The sequence below is a fragment of the Musca autumnalis genome, unplaced genomic scaffold (genome assembly GCF_047663935.1).
Source record: "Musca autumnalis isolate F117 unplaced genomic scaffold, ASM4766393v1 scaffold_3, whole genome shotgun sequence".
Classification (NCBI taxonomy): Eukaryota; Metazoa; Arthropoda; class Insecta; order Diptera; family Muscidae; genus Musca; species Musca autumnalis.
The window spans coordinates 82,494,121-82,511,245 of NW_027411866.1; the positions used below are offsets into that span (position 1 = coordinate 82,494,121).

Below are 17,125 nucleotides of genomic sequence, written 5' to 3' on the forward strand. Positions count from 1 at the left end.
CACACATTTTTACAAAAAATGTCCAAATTTTGTTAACCCGGCTGTCTGTGAAAGAATGATGGACAGCTGGTAGCCAAACGACAAATGTATGTATGTGTTAGTAAATCAGAGTTGTATTTGAAGACAAACTGTCTAGTGTAAACGCCTAGTAAGTCTTTCTATGACTGGGCTATTATACATTTTTTTTTATTTTTCCTTTAAACTAATTCCTGGTTAATACAATAGTACAGAAAGTGAATTCATTCTGGCTGCATAAAAGTAAACATTTCGTCAGTGTATGAAAGCTTAAACTGAAGAAAAGTCCATCCCAAAATAGAAAATAAAACACAAGATATTTTTGTTGTTCGTTTTTTCTCAGCATTCTTAAAACGCCGAATACAATTTTTATTTAAATTTTGATCAGCGTAATTAAGAATGTGATACATAAACTTTATTTCCAATTCTTTATCATTTTTAATTTTTCTTTTGTTGTTATTGTTTAGTGACTGATTGTTGGTGGTTTTTTGTTTTGTTTTTCTTTTTATTATTTGTGTCAAATGTATTATATTATTCATTTAGGAGGGATTTGGGGATAAGAAGATGTTAGGAGGGAGCTTAAGGTTGGAGATTGTGGGGCTAAGGATTTAAATATTGAATGCGGACAGATTTGAAGTTTTCATTTTTTTAACTATACAATGTTGTTCTTTACTAGTTTTGGTTTATTACTTTTAATATTATCAGCATCAAAATATTTTTTTTTAATTGACGCCGACAATTTACAATGTTTTTTTCTATTTGTAAAATTAAAAAAAAAACGCTAGACTGTATTATGACAAAACAAAATTAATACTAATAATCATGTTTTAAAAACTGAGATAAATTAACTAAATTTAGGTTTATTTATTTTTGCTTAGTTTTGTGGGAGGAATTGGGTGTATTTATGTAGCTGAGAAAAATTATAAGAAACATAAAAATAAAGTCTAGAACAAATTGTTTTTCTTGATGGAGTTTTTCAAAACAAATATGTTTTTTTTAACACTTTAGATTGTGGTGTTTTTTTTTAGTTAAATTTTTCCAATAAAGAGAATGTAGTTTTTTTTAGTAAGTATTTGCTTACACAGTGACTTTGAAAAATTATAATTTTCTCTTATTTAATTTTTTTTCTTCTCTTCAAAAAAGGCACAAAATACCTTCTCCTTAATGCAAAAGTTCAATTTTTTGGCTTTATCTTTGTCAAACATATGAATAATTCGAAAATTTGTTTGTTTTCTTTTATAATTTTCTTCTAAGACTTTTTGCAAATTTTGGAAAAATTTAAGTTTTTTAATTGTTTTTTTTTTTTTTATTATTTATATAATTTCCTTTTGTATAGCATTTCGACCAGTTTTTTCGTGTTTTTATTTTCTTTTCATTTTTTACTTATAAACTATTTTTTATTTTTTTTCTTTATTATTTTTTGAGGTTACAACAACTGAAATGAACAGTTGGCAAATTTTTTAACAAACAAAGCTACCTTTCTCTTCGTTTCTAGGTTTCTCTAAATAAGAGTATCTTGTTTCAACCATAGACAAAAACAAGCCACATTGTGACGCAATAGGCTGAGGTGGATAGTGCTCGCTCTGACTATCTTTGTATCTGTATTCGCAAGCCATCGATACAGAGTGGAACTTTGTTAGCTTTGTATCATGGACCTTTTTTGAGGTTATCATTTGCCAACATTTCATTCCAAATGGTTTTTTAAGATTTCCTTTATTTTGTTTTATAAGATTTAAAGAGGGTGCATAATTATTTTTTTTTTGTTTTTTCTTCATCAAGGATATTCTTTAAACAAATTCTCATATCCTTGATTTTTTATATATAAAAAACGAACTGAAACTTGATATTTTTGTTATCTTTGTTGTAATTATAAATACAAAATATCAAAATCATATTTTTTTTAATTTAACCAAATAATTAACAAAAAATGTTGTATTATTTGAAATTATGCATTTTTTTATGGTTATGTTCGTTTTTTTTTTTTGCTTTGTTTCTCAGATGTTATGATATTTTTAATTAAAAATAATAGAACTATTAAAAACTACACTTTTTCTCATTATTTATAGATGATGTTATTAAATATATTTATTTTTGTTTATTTTAAGCAATTTGTTTTTAATATATTTGTGAGGATTATGTCGAATGGAAGGGAATAGTAACAAAAGCTTGCAACATAGAAAAATTTTAATGGGGTTGTGTTTAAATTTTAACTGAAATTATATATTTAACATTTTTTAATTCTCTATTTTATTTACTTTTTTATTTTTTTTAATTGATTTAATTATATTAAAAACAAATTGCATATTTTATTTCATTTTGTTTACATGGTTTTGCTATTACTTGCATTTTGTTTTATTTAAAAAAAACTTTGCTATTTTTATTTATTATATGTTGTATTGAATATTTTCCTTTAACTATGAGCTGAGTTTTTTGTTTTATTTCTTGTATTTTCTGTTTGCCAGCATTAGGATATTAGACATAAAGAGTAAATAATGATGTAGTTGTGTAGAGAAGAAACAAAAAATAGTATATATCTTTGTATAATTATTATAATATATAAGTATTTACAAAATTATAGAAAAGGAAAATAATTTAAATTAAGTTTTTTTTCATTCATTTTTTTCATTAGGATAGCATCGACAGAGATATTTTTTTGTTTAGTTATATGTATGTAATTTCTTCACATTAATAAATATAAATATATTTATTTAGGTTTTTTTAATGTCTTTTAAAAAACATAAACAATTATTTTTAAATTTATATTGTTGACAAAGAGGATTTATATTTTTTTATTTCAATGAAGACATGCAGTTATAGAAAGAATTTATTGTTAAATGGTTTTTCTATATATTTGAATGGGGTGAATAGAGATTTTTTTAATGACCTTATTTTTTATTTGTAGTTGTACAAATTGACAACTTTCAGATGTTATTTGATGATGGTGCAAATTGTAATCTCTAAATGATATTTTCCATCACTGTTATGACTTCAAATCTCGTTTACTTGAGCAATTTAAATTGATGTTATAAAACCTCTTCAATTACGGGCAATGAACACCAAACACACTGCAATATGTACTATTTCCATGAGAAGACCGGGATGCTGTTAGTTAAGCAACACAATAACAATTAAAGTTGCCAACTGCATGTTCCCATCTAAGCCATAAAGTCTTCAACACATTTCTTCTTGGAAATTTGAATTGTGTTTAGCAATTTCCCAGGCAAACACGCTCTCTTTTGACATATCTAAGATCCGCCAAAAGATCTTAAGACTTGGAAGGAATTCTTTACGAAAACTCGGAACCAATACATACATACATACACGTGTTCCATTCCCGAAGGGACAAGGGTGACATCTCTGATAATAATGTGTGAACGGCGATTAATATCGCGAAAGGCCTGTCTTACGACACCACTTGTAGAGAAGTTTTATGGCTGAAATACTCAGGAGGTTCTGGTCAGGGATTGAATGGGTTGCTAGAACAACTGTAGGCGTTGTGAAGATGTTTTTATTATGCTAAATTTAACCAGAAATCATAAAGAAATAATTTCAAGTTGTAAAACTTGTTTCCCTTCCCTCCTTAAACGAATAACAGCTCGAAGATGTTGTTGCAATGTCTATTTCTGCCCAAGTGAAAAGACAAACGGATCGAAAAATGTTCCCTGTCGCGCTGTTCCTAGTAACATTTACATTCTTTCTACCGGCTAGCCATATTTACTACAGTGCACGCAACTAACCAATATATGCTTCCCATTTGTTTTTTCCTTTGAATAATAGATTTTCTTATTTACTTTTTAAAATAGAAAAAATATTAAAAAAAAGTTGCGCTGCTCTCATGTCAATTGTATGCTTTTTGAACCAAGGAAACGTTGTTCAAGTAAAAATACAGAAAGGAACTGAGCTCATATCTATTTTGTTCAAATAACATCTGAAAATCGTACAATATTTAAATTTTTATTAGGCCATTTTAAGTTTTTGTTATGATTTTCTTGAAATATTTGTTTGTTTTAACTAAACTTTTGTTTTATTTTAATACAATAGAGCATAAATATATTCTGTTCTTGTTGTTGTTGCTTAGGAAATTTCTTTATTAAATTATTTTTCCCATAATTTACATTTTCTTTCTAAACAAAATGTGCATTCCTTTATTAAAAATTTTAGTTTTTTTGCCAGTTTCGTTCTTTAAGGTTATGTTAAATACAACACAAGTGGTATTTTCAAAGCCAAACAACTGTTTTTGTTTTAATTATAACTGAAGTGGGAGAAAAGGATAATTAATTTTTGAAATTTACAACATAAAATAGGGATAATGTAAATGAGAAGTTTAGATGAAAGAGTTGATATTGAATTGTAGGTACGTTGAAAATAAACTAATAGTAATGTTGTTCGTTTTATAATAATGAATTATCTATGTTTGGTTTATGATTTTCACAAAATATTTCATAAATCTTTTTTTTTTTTTTTGTTTGCTTTGTAGAATGGCTTATTAACATTTTTTGTTGTGTTTTTTGTTCTTTTGTTTAATTTTAACTACCAAATAAACTTGTTTAGAGTTTGTTTTTTCATTCCTTGTAAATTTGTTTAAATGGTAAAATTATAGTAGTTACTTACATAAATATTTTTACTACTATAATTTAGTTGTTGTTTTGTTTTGTATATATTTCTGTAGATATAATATATATGATGGTTTTTATCTCTTATTGGAAAAAAGAAATACATGAAAATGTAAATTTTCATCGTTTTTCCTTTTTTCTTTTGCTTTTTGCTTAATGATGTGGTTTGTTTGTAGTTTATTTCTATTATTATTATTAATTACTAAGCTTGTTGTTTTTGCTCTATAGAAGTTTAGCTTTTTATGGTTATAATTACTATTATTTACTGTTTCTTGTTGCTAATTCTTTTTATATTACATTTTATTTTATGTGTGATAGTAATTTGTTTTAATTTTTCTGTACAAACAAAAAGAAACAATTGATAATTAAGACAAAAATAAAGAAATTACAAATTTAATTTTAGAAATTATTAAACAAAAAAAATGAAAACATTATAATATGTACATTTAATATACACATAACAAAAAAGAAATTAAACAAAAAATATATATTAAAGAAAAGATGTTATAACAAAAAAATAAGAAATTTATTATTAATATAAGAACAAAGAAGGAAAACAAAAAAGACTTTAAATTAATTTTAGAAAAAATACATCAAAATTAAGTTATTTCTAAATAGTTTTTGTTGTTTTGTTTTAAGTTTACATTTAATTCTGTTTTATAATAATAGTAATTTTTATTTTAACATAAGTTTTTCTTTTAAGAAGAAGAAAAGAACAAAGAACGACGAACAAGACCAAATATAAACGAAAAAATTAAAACAAAAAAAAAAAAAAAAGAAAATTAATAATAATAATTTTTACAATAAACATAAATTCTCCTTGTAGCAAAATCTAAAAAATAAAATTATGCTTAAGAAGAATTCTAATTTTTTCATTCATCGTTCCTTTAATAACAACAACAAACAAGAAGAGCGAAAGAGCAATATATTCCTCTCGCATAAAGAGACATTTTCGATACAATGAACTCAATATAAATGCTTTCAAGGCTATAATTACATGAAATATGGTAAATATATCTATTGGTGCAGTTATTAGAACGAAATAATCAAAACTTAATGAATATGCAGAACTTTTTTTAATTTCTTTTTTCCATTTTCGCAACAATTCATTTTGGAGAGCTTCGGAATCTATTTTACAGTAAAGAAATATTTTAGAAGTAAAAAATTCCTAAAAATTCAACACGATCAATACACATCGGAAATGTTTGCCAGGCCAGAAGATCTTTATAAGTTTCTTTCCCCAAATTAAAGGTTTAAATATGATGACATCATCATTGACTGCTTCAGGTTGTAACTTCCCAACATTCCGATCGTATTAACTCGTTAACTACTGCGTCCATTCTTCAAGTAAACTAGAACTGCTATAACAACTTTATGCGATGCTAGGACGATGAATTCATAGAGGCCTTTTAACTATCCTCTCAGACATATAGGTATGTGATGGAAAACGATTCGACTCATTTTGCCATAAATCGAAATCGTATATCTCTAATTTTGGTGAATATTTTAATGAAATTGAAAATGGATTTTAAAAATATTATTCAAATAAGGGGCTTTTGCGAAGCAAAACTATATAAGTCATCAACGGCACTCCGATTATATACCATTTCGATTCTGCAAATCGAGTCGATTCGGTTTTCATCACATGCCCGCATGACCCCACATGGTCCATGGCTAAAGAAATTATTTCAAGTTGTAAAACTTTCTATCTTCTGCCCTTGAAGGCCTATGAGTAACACATGGAAGGTGTTTTATGGCGAATGCAAGGAAGAGATAAGGTTAAAGGACGCATAGCTGTCGTAATTTAAAGCTACTTCACTCGGAGACTAAATTTATCGAATATATTCTCTGTCACTGTCGCAGCCTAAAAAGATCTCCAAATACAAACTTGTTAGTAAATGTATCGAAACCTTATAATACGCCTTGAAAGTTCGAACCAAGTATACTGTAGAAATTGCATTTTTTGGTTGAAACAGGTCTTCATCTTTCAAGTTGGATTCTGCTAAAAAACTTTCGGAGCTAAATTTACTAATATCTTCATAGATTGTATTTAATTATGTGCTTTAATGCCGAGTAGAAAATTCCATGAAATAGTAAATTAAATTATATTCGAAATACGTCTCTGGAGAAGAAAATTCAGGCCATCGTTAAGGATAGGCCAGTTCACCAAAAAGATTGACAACAAATGGCGCAAAATCTGTCTAAGAAGTGGCACAGGTTACCAAAACACTCTGTATGTGTTTTTGAAATGTTTAGCCAAGCGATATGCTATTTTCTTATGATTTTCGTTGGACCATAGTTTTGCTTTTCTGAAAACTTCGGCTGTTTTGCTAGCTGTGGGGTAGTATATTCGGTTAATATAGCTTGTGCTGGGTTGAAATTTCAAAGACTTCACAAAATTTCGTCAAAATTAATTTATTCAAATAGTTCGTACTACTTCCCTTGAATAGAACCTAAAGTTCATTTGGATATTACAAAGTCAAAATATTCCAAGTATGGATATTCCAAAGTGTAGCTTTTTTTCAAAATATAAAACAGAATTTTTTACTTTTAAATATTCAAAATTTCGACCACAAATAGAGAAGAGTAGCAAGAACGTTTAGAAACATATTCAATTTCGCTCTTAGATTGTTTATTGTTGTTGTTTTAAAGCCAAATAAGATAACTCGAAGGTTAAAACTCAAATTAAGTAATAAATAACTCTTTCACAATTCAATATTTTACCTCAACGATTTTGAAATATTTGGCCAAAAATGTAATAAACAAAGAAGTAAATATTTGTAAAGAAAAAAATAACTAAACATTTTAGATATTTTGTTTTGGTTTTCTTATTAGAATCCTTTATTATTGTTTAGGATAATGATGTTATAAATGTTTTTCTGTTTGTGTTTCGCTTTTTTCTCAAATTTTACATTTATTCTTCACAAGTTGTAGTTGTTGTTGGTATGAAAATTTGAACAAAATAGTTTGTTGTTTTGCGAAATTTTATCATTGAAATTGAAACAAAAATAAATGGTAGGTATTTTTTTAACTTAAGTGTTTTTTTTTTTTCTTTTTTTTACATTTTCAATAGAGTTTGGCGATTACGTGAGAAATAGAGAGAAGGCGAAATGGACACAAGAATTAAGAAAAAACTAAAAAATAAATTTAACAAATTTTGAAAATTTGTTAAAAATACGTTTGTGTAAAAATAAACAAGTTTTAATTATAGAGTGAGAGAAAATTAAAGAAAAATTAGCAAATTAACCGCATTCATAATTACGTATTTATACATGAAAAATAATATTTATAAAAGTTGATGATATTTCTCTTTTAATTTTTTTGTGGGATGTTGTATTGGTTTGTGTGGTTGTTTTAAAAACTACAAAAATTGTTAACATTTAAACAAAAACAAAAAACAGAATAGTTTTGAATATACATGAGGAGTGTGGGTGGGGTGAGGGTGTATTAGGGCTAAAGATAAAATATGAAAATAATAGTTTTTTGTAGGACGACTGATGTGAAAGTTAGTGGAGGAGAGTGTTGTACATTTTTGTTGTTGTTATTTTTTTATATTTTTATGTTTGCTTTTATATTGTTTATCTAAACACACAGTATTTTTGTTTTGAAATCTTTTTTGGAAAACTCTTCTTACAGGATCTTGTTTATAAAGGGAGGTTGTTATTGTCACAAGTGAGAGGGATGTTAAGGGGGAGTAGTAGTTATGGAATTTCATCAAAATATACACACTTTTTTGTTCGTTTTGAATTTTTGTAACTGTTTTAAGGGGAAATTGAAAAGTTTAATCTCGTTTAATATTTATTTCTTTTTTGAAATTTACATTTACATTTATTTTTACATTCGTTTTTTCATCTATAAGTTTTCCCTCTCAAACTTGTGCCTTCATAACTTTTTCTCTAATTTTTGTATGATTTCAAGTTGCATTTCTTTCATTTTATGGGAGTGGGGGCGGGGCGTATATTTAACGTGTAAGGGGCCGTGTCATCATGGTCACATGCTTCAATATTGAAGCATTTTTATCAATAAGACAAGAAAAGGTATTACCAAATGTGTTATCTTCCAACATGATGCCTTCATCGTTTGTATCCTCATCGTAATGAGAGTTGGTGGTGGTGTTGGCGGTAGCAGCAGTCATTATATCAACACCATCGCTGCCATCTATAATAGTTGTTTTATTTGCAGCGGCAGCCAATAACATCATGGCTGCCGCAGCCGAATCCATAGAAGCCTGAGTGCCATTTGTGCTGGTGGTCCAATATTTGCAAGTGATAATAGTTTGTTTGGGAGCTGCATCATTGTTGTTGGTGTTTCTGGTGGCCATAGGTAACTCAGTTGGTGCCATTGTCATTTTCTCTTCGAATTTGTAACGATTTAAATCGGTAATATTATCATTGTTGTTATTGTTATTACTATTATTGTTGTTGCTATGAAGACTATGATTTTTGTAGAAATTTTGAGAAGCAGAATGGCGCCGCTTGCGATTTGCCGCTAATTTCAATTTGGCAGCAGAACTATTTAAAAATTGTTGGACCCTTTTATAGGCAGCTGTATTATTAGTAGCCAACATGGAGGATGCAGAGGATGCAGTTGAAGGTGGCGTAGTATTGTTGCTGTTTTGTAAATTCTTCAAATTTTTCTGTTCGACAATTTCTAGGACTTGCGGCTTTTCCTCATTTTTTATTTCAATATTATTTCCTTCCTCGGCAAAATTGGTTTTACATTCTTGATTTGTGGTTGCCACCATAACTGCCTCTTCATCTCTTTGCCATATTTTAGCCAAATGTTCATGTTCCCAATTCAATTTATCTGCATATAAATCTTCTTCGTTAAGAGAACCACCAACTTGGCGCAATAATTTCATGGGTTTAATGGCAACAAATTTGGCCTTTTCTTTTTCCAAATTTTCACTGGCATCATGTTGCCAAATATTATGCATTGGCTGGCTGCATTGTTGCTGGTCTCTGCTAAAGTGCCAGGAATTTGAGTTATCAACAGCAGCATCATCATCCACAGTCATGGACCAATCATTGGCCATTGGCATATTCTCAGCCAAGGTCTCCTCTTCTTCTTTTTCAGGATTTGCTCTAATTAATTTACCCGTTTGTTCGGGTCTTAATAAATCTTCTATTAATTTATTTACTTTTAGCAACATGATGGTCTGTACAGCACTCTCGTTGTGATCTTGCAAATGTCCAACATTATATTCGTTGTTTCCTTTGTTACCCATTATTGGTTGTTTCCCTGCCTCATGGTCACCAGCATCGCCATCGCTAGTATCGTTAACATTTTCGGCCACTGAATCACTTTCTCCAATATACAAGTCTTGCATGTAACGCAAATCGCTCATTATTTCATCGGCTTCCAATTTCAATTCATCGCGTAGCAGACGATTCGCTGGCAAAGATTTGCCATAATCACAACTATTACAAACGGCACACATGCCCCACAAAGTATGCGACGAGTTATCCAAGGAACTATCCTCATTACGATCTAAATCGACCCTAGCAAAAGTGGATCTTGGTGGCAAACGACGTTGCTGACATTGTTTTTCGACTTCTTGCATAGACCAAAATTGGCTAAGTTGTTCAGCTGAAACAGCAGTGGTACGACAAAAGTCGACTTCATCACATAGCGAAGCATCTTGTACCCATGATTGGGTGCTACAATCCGAGCGAGTGACGGCTGGTACCCAGGCAGCAAGGCTAGTGTTTTGTGGTTGAGCTGCTTTATGGAGACCCTGTTGTTCTGCAGCGGCTTTTGCAGCTGCGGCCACAGCCTGGGTAACTGCGGCCATAATGGCCTCATTGTTGGCCTGTCTGCTAAGGCTTAACGAATTATCCAAGGAGAACATGGACATTTCCATAGCATCAATACCGCTCATTTGCGGTTGATTAGACATTTTGGCTGCTGCCAATTGGAAATCAATTTCTTCTGTTTGACAGGCCATTTCACCCGAACGCCTTAACTTGAATTTCAATACAAACACCTCCTTGTTTTCCGGTTTCTCCTTGGCTGCATGAACTCGCCCATCGGCCACTTGTGAAGATGCCGAGGCTGAAAAGTTCATTAAATTAGTATTGGACACTTCCTCATCAGCCAAGTAGATATCGTTTCTTGTATATTCCAAATACTCATTGGAATCATAGCACAAATAACCGCTGGCACTACGTTCGAACTCAACACAATCCAAAGCACTGCTTATATCAAATGTGTAGCCATCAACATAGGTCTCGATGGGATGAAAATGAGTACGTTCGGAAGTCAACAGATTCTCTTCCTCGCCACCACGAAAATAGTCACTGGCCATGTGGGCAACCTGTTGTGATTGCAATGGCTTAGTTTGGGGCTGAACCACACTGACGCCGCTTGCCTTTATGCGAGCATAGGCAATAAAACCACTTGTAGCGGCACAATGATTTGGCAATGTTACTTCTGGTCCAGGCGGGGCATCAATGACCGATTCGGCGACATCTTCAGTAATACTGTCGCACACGTCATTGCCATACATTTCTGTCAAAGACATGGGATTGGAGGCACACCAGGATTTAAGATCCGGTTGAGTATTTTGACCATATATGGGAGCTTCCCAATTGGCACCAGTTGATGTAATCGCTGCTGCAGAACCATAAGCAGCCACATATTTACTAGCATCACCACAGTTTTCAATGTCTCCAGAGATAGCGGAGACCACGGCGTTGGAGCGTAGGCTATTATATGCTGGACCAGCATTTATTCCCTCCGACCATTTTAAATTGTTGTAGGGAGGAAATTCAAGTTTAGCACCATTTCCTCCCTCCATGTGGCTTTCAGAAGCCTTGCTGCTGTAAATCACAGAGCCACAATCCATATCGCCTACTCCACTCATTACGTTGGCAACAACCTGAAGACAAGGAAAGAAAGTTACAAGTTGTTGAATGGGTTTACAACGGAAATTCTCAGCGGATAACTTACCTTTTCATTTTTATTCTTGGCAGCCATGTCAATCTGACTCAACTTCTTATTTGAATGCCACACCTTGTATAGAAAACTCTCATCACTTTCATTAGCAGCACCCACGGCATCAACACAATCTCCCGATGAAGACCAAATGGAATTTTGCAAGAATAGATTCATTGATGGTGTATGTGCACCACCACCACCGCCGCAGCCCAGAGAAGCACCAGCTTCATTAATGCGACGCATTGCACCCACTGATTTATCGAAATCATCCAAATTACTGGGCATAGAGTAGTAATCACTTGAATTAGCAATATCGGCGCCAGCGCCAGAACTAGCGCTACTGTCATCTAAACGTTGTGTTGTTGTTATCATGGATGACGATATCGAGTTGACGTTGTTGGTGGATAATTTCGCCATTTGATCGTAGGACACCGCTTGCGGTGGTTGGTTGTTGTAGTTGGACCAGAAATTCCACAAGTCCTGTTTAAAGGGTGCCAAAGCATTGAGCGAAGTTGTAGCATAGAAGGCCGATGAAATTCCAATTGGATTAGTGATTGGGCCTGTATTTACAGCACCTTCAAATGTACCCTGTTGTTGCGGAGCGGTTGTTGTGGTTTGAGGCTCCACATCTTTCCACAGAGCTTCAACGCTGCTATTGAACTTTGCCTTAAAGTTTGCAAAATCCAAATGATCCGCTGATTCAGAGCAATCATCTAAATAACTATCATCGACGCCAGTTTTACACACAACTAAAGGTTTTTGCAAAGTACCCTCACGCTGGTATAAACGACGGGCATTAATGATATTGCCACCATTGCTGCCACTGGAAAACTCCTCAATTGACGCCAGGGTATTATCATCATCATAGTCCTCATCGACATAATCAACACCATCATCTGTTACTACTTCATAATTTTGGCGATCATCCGACGCATCATCATAGCAGAACGAAATGTCAACATAGCGTTTCATTAATGGCCGCTCAATACCGCTGAGCAGTTCATCACTTTTTGGTATTTCGCTAAGCATTTTATATTCATTGCGTGCCTCAACATCCATGCTGTCGGAGTTGCTGCGACTACGTTTGGTGGCAGCTGTATTAGTACCCTTTTGACGAGCCAAAAATTCTTTAATTAAATCAGGACCCATTTCCCAGCAACCTTTGAAATCAGTATCCCAAGCTGGAGAAGTGTTACGATGATGTGATGATTTACCAGAGTTCGAAGTGGAGTTGTTGCCACTCGCTGTTGCGGGGGGTTTGCGTAGATTTTGAATTTGCTTTCCTTTGCACAAAGCTGAAAAAAATGTAATGAAATAAAAATTAAAATGTTCGCAAGGGCTTTTAAAGAACCTACCTTGATTCCGGCGACGTTTAGATTTCTTTTTTGCACTTGCCGCTGCTCCTAATGTTGCTCCTTGTTGTACGTCACCACACAAACTAGATGATGCTGAAACACCCTGAATGGCAATATCTCCAGTGAATTCTGCTTTTAATTTATTATGGATTTCTAAATGTTGGTCTCCACCAGCAGCAGTAACTTTCGATTTCTTTTCAACAACTTTATTATCGGCTAACAAAGATACACTTGATGAGCTAGAAGCACTATTAGAACTAGTATTTTCAGTAGTAGTAATCGATGAACGTCCCACAATTGGCCAAGTTAAAGATTTTGCATTACGACGCCATATGCGGAAAGAGTCTTCCATTTCCTTAGACAAGGCAGGAAAAGCCCGAAAATAACGCTTCTTGGGATCGCTTTCGTTATCGTTTAAAGCATTTTCATTAGCATTTGATGGTCCGGTGGTAGTACGACGTGTAAATGAATCGTTTTGGGAAGCCGAGGAAATAAGTTGTTGTGCAGATGCAGAAGAAGATAATGTTGATGAGGATGAAGACGATGATATCGATTGATTATGACACAAATTGTGATGATGTTGCTGTGATTGATGATGATGACGACGTTGATTATTAACGCCAGTGGTAGCTGGACCCGACGACAATAAGTCAATTTTTAATTGAGTATCGATTAGAAAACGTTCTTCATCATTTAATTCTTGGCTACGTTTTTCAATGTCCTTTAATTTTTCACACAATTCATCAACAAGTCTTTCTATGGCAGCAGTCTAATCGTCAAATGTGGGAAGACAATAATGGTAAAATGTTATAGAAAAAAGGACTTTGTTGTTGTTGCTGATATCTACTTACCTCCTGTTCATTTGAAACAATCTCCCTTAAACATTGTACGGCATTTAGTTTCTTCAATTTCTCGGTATCGGAGGGCAAATGAAAACGTTTGTTGTGGCCTCCTTTGCGATTAGCAAAAAATGCCTAAAAACAGTGAAAATTCTCATTAGAAAATTCCTTTTAATGTAATTTAAGGATTAAGAATTTTGAAAAATTAAATTAAAATTAAAAATTAAATTAATAAAAATTAAAATATAAAAATTATTTATACTAAAATATCGGAACATTAGAATTTTGAATTACTTCCAAGTTGCTGAATTCAATTGGATCGTTCACTTGAACTGACGATTGTAAGAGAGATAGTAGTAGTCTTGTATAGATCTGTGGTGACTCAACGCCTAATTGCTCCAAACGTGATACTAACCAATCAGAGATGGCGTTCACGGCACGAGGCGATACTAGTTGAGGATACTTCATACCTGCTGTTTGATAATTTTGTTTTGAATTATTTTTTTAGTAAATTTTTGTAAACGAAAAGAGTAGAAAGACACAAAAGTAAATCAATTATACAATTTCACATGTATTTGTTGTAGTCAATCAAAATATGGGGGAGAGAAGAGGTTTAATATACGTTGAGGTAGTTTTGGTGGGTGGTTGGTATGGCGGCATCGTGTGGGTGGTGGGGGGTATTGTGTGATAAAATTTTGAAAAAGAACAAAAACAAAATAATATTTTTTGAAATATTTATTAAATCAACGTCACGCAGAATTTATGATTATCATATTTAATTGTCCTTTTAAAGTATTTTTTTAATTTTGCTGATAGAAGCTGGAGAAGTTTTTTGACCACTTTGAAATTTAAACGGCAAAACGTGGACGAGTACTGGCACATTTCCGGGGAAAAGTTTTGCAGGCCCAAAGAAGACTCATTACCCCTCTTCAACCAAATTTTCAACTTTTTTAGGAAAGGTAGAAAATGAAATTGACCCCCTTTGAACATGATATAAGTTAAGATATGCAAAGCCCAATCGGTTACAGCTTTCGAAAATTATCGTGCGCACCAGACAGAGAATTCGTCCTTTAATCCACATGACTGAGGGTACAAAAACAGACTAATTTGAGGTATAATCTTTGCAAGGGTCAACATTTGGGTGGGGCGATTTGAACATATTAAGCGGGGCTTCGAGTTTCTGATTATTGGATTGTACTGAGCAAAAAAATCAACTAGACCATACGTCTACGGTGAAAATCGAGCTTCCACAGTTTTTTTTCTTTTTTTAAAAATTTGCAAATTAAACTATTTGAAATTATGACTTATTTTTAAAAGAAAATTATAGCTATTATCTCGGGCTGCAATTTGTCTGAACATATTACTTAGAAAAAAAACTCATTTTCATGGCCAAACTCAAAAATGTAAAAAAATCATAATTTTTGTCAGTTTTTTCTTTCAATTTTTGGCCTGTAAGACCAAAACTTAAAACTCGACGCCTGACGTGTGCGTACAGAAATACAAAAACAAAATACATGTATTTCGTCACCATAAATGCCCGAAGACGTAACCGACTTGAAAATCGAAATTCGTTTTTTGACGTAATCTGATACATAAAGCTAAAATACATGCTTTGGCAAAATGTCAAGTTTCTACGTTCAAAAACAACGATCCTATTCAAGAAATGGCATTTCGGAAAATAGGATAATATTGCACATTTTATTGTAATGGAGGATCTCAAAACTAAGCACTTAAGCGGTTTTGGTTTCACTACTTATTACCATTCGTATATGATCGATAATATCCCATATACTCGCCTTCATGAGATTAATAATCCATAAAACAGTTTTTAATTTTATAACGTTTTTTGCTTCTCCTGTAAAGTTTTCGTTTTGTTGGTTACGTCTTCCGGCATTTATGGTGACGATTTGTTTTTGTTTTCAATTTGAAATACATGTATTTTGTTTTTGTATTTTTGTACGCACACGTCAGGCGTCGAGTTTTAAGTTTTGGTCTAACAGCCAAGCCATTGAGATTTTCGATGCAATACTGAAACAAAACTTGTAGCCATGACAATAGTTAATAACTCTCCAGTATATCGCAAAAGCATTGAAACGCTTCTGCAGGCAGTTTTGGCCTTGTGAAAGTGCAAATTTTTCCTGAAACTATGAGCTGTTTTCTGCTCAGTACAATCCTAAGAACAGAAGCGTGAAGCGCCCATTAAGATTTTTCCTTCCATACTAATCGCCCACCCTAGTCTACAAAATACTATTGAGTTCATATTACGGATTGAAATAATTTTGTTGAGTTAGGAAAGGAGAGTAATGAACTCTGTTATTTTGCAATCGAAAGTTCAAAAATATTTTATGAAATATAACTGTACCTGACATACATACCTCAATTTTTATAAGTTTTTTTTTATAAAACATTTGGACAATTTCCTTTATCCAATTTTTGCCAAAACATATTTGAGGTTAGGCATGTGTAACGTTGATTTAATACGAAATTTGAAAAGACTACTTATTGGCCAAAAATAAAACAAATTGATGTGAAAAAAGAATATAAACATTTAGGTCCTTTGCAATTCATTCATATTGAAGTCCAGAAATAAACCAATTAAAATTTAAAAACAAACATCCTATCAACTCTTAACAATAGCCAAAGATCAAATGAAACCATCATAAATTAATAAATCTAAGTATAAAAACTGTTACAATTTTGAAAAAAATTTGCTTTAATAATATTGAAGTTTTAAAAATTAGAAAAGCAAAATTCTAATTGTATTTTTTTAGATATAATATGACCCGATGTTACAAAGCATAAAATGACAGAGAGACAAGATAAGTTTACTGTTTATATAGTATTGTTAAATGTCTATACAAAAATTGAGATTATGAATACAAGTTTTTTTAATGTAATTTATTTAGCATTATAGAAACAAAGTCCATTCGCCCATATTGATACACAAAACAACATTAATTGCACTACTCTGAGATCAAATAAACTTAATGTAAAAAATCATAAAAAATTTACTTTTAATTAAAAAGGGCACCATTTTCAATCACTTTATCTATACTACTCACAGTAATTTATTAAAATAAATTATTTATTTTAAGACACCATCTCCAGTGCGCATTTTGATGGTTAAGAATGTCCTCTTTCCAATTTAATAATCACTTTTAACTTTAAGATAGCCAGAAGGCCATTAATCATCACCTCAAAAGACCTAAAAATAACAAGAATTTTTATTTTGAATTTTTACCCATTTCTACTTCTACATTTGTCATTTCGTAAGAATAAATATTTGATTATCTCTGTAACATCGTGTCTAATAACAATTTACTAAATTTGGAAAACAACAAATGGCAAAGGGGACCTTAAGTGT

The 17,125-nt window shown here is 31.9% G+C and overlaps 1 protein-coding gene and 1 long non-coding RNA gene across 28 annotated transcripts in view; one reads left to right on the forward strand and one right to left on the reverse strand.

The window, feature by feature from the left end:
* Window positions 1-242: 242 nt before the first annotated feature.
* On the forward strand, window positions 243-6,602 carry LOC141396609 (uncharacterized). The gene is made up of 2 exons (XR_012411202.1): window positions 243-6,061; window positions 6,309-6,602. It is a non-coding gene; the product is annotated as an uncharacterized lncRNA (long non-coding RNA).
* Window positions 6,603-8,425: 1,823 nt separating this feature from the next.
* Window positions 8,426-17,125, reverse strand: part of LOC141396602 (uncharacterized) — a 128,984-nt gene continuing 120,284 nt past the window's right edge. For 14 of the 27 annotated variants that reach the window (XM_073972187.1, XM_073972192.1, XM_073972184.1 and 11 more), the window contains 5 exons: window positions 14,056-14,231; window positions 13,774-13,896; window positions 12,923-13,691; window positions 11,580-12,862; window positions 8,426-11,508 (listed from right to left, as the gene is read on the reverse strand). In XM_073972187.1, the coding sequence (XP_073828288.1) occupies window positions 8,590-11,508; window positions 11,580-12,862; window positions 12,923-13,691; window positions 13,774-13,896; window positions 14,056-14,229 (5,268 nt within the window). In that variant the 5' untranslated portion in view covers window positions 14,230-14,231 and the 3' untranslated portion in view covers window positions 8,426-8,589. Of the gene's footprint in view, window positions 11,509-11,579; window positions 12,863-12,922; window positions 13,692-13,773; window positions 13,897-14,055; window positions 14,235-17,125 lie in introns of all 27 variants that reach the window. The other 13 variants (XM_073972205.1, XM_073972206.1, XM_073972203.1 and 10 more) reach the window with 4 other exon arrangements.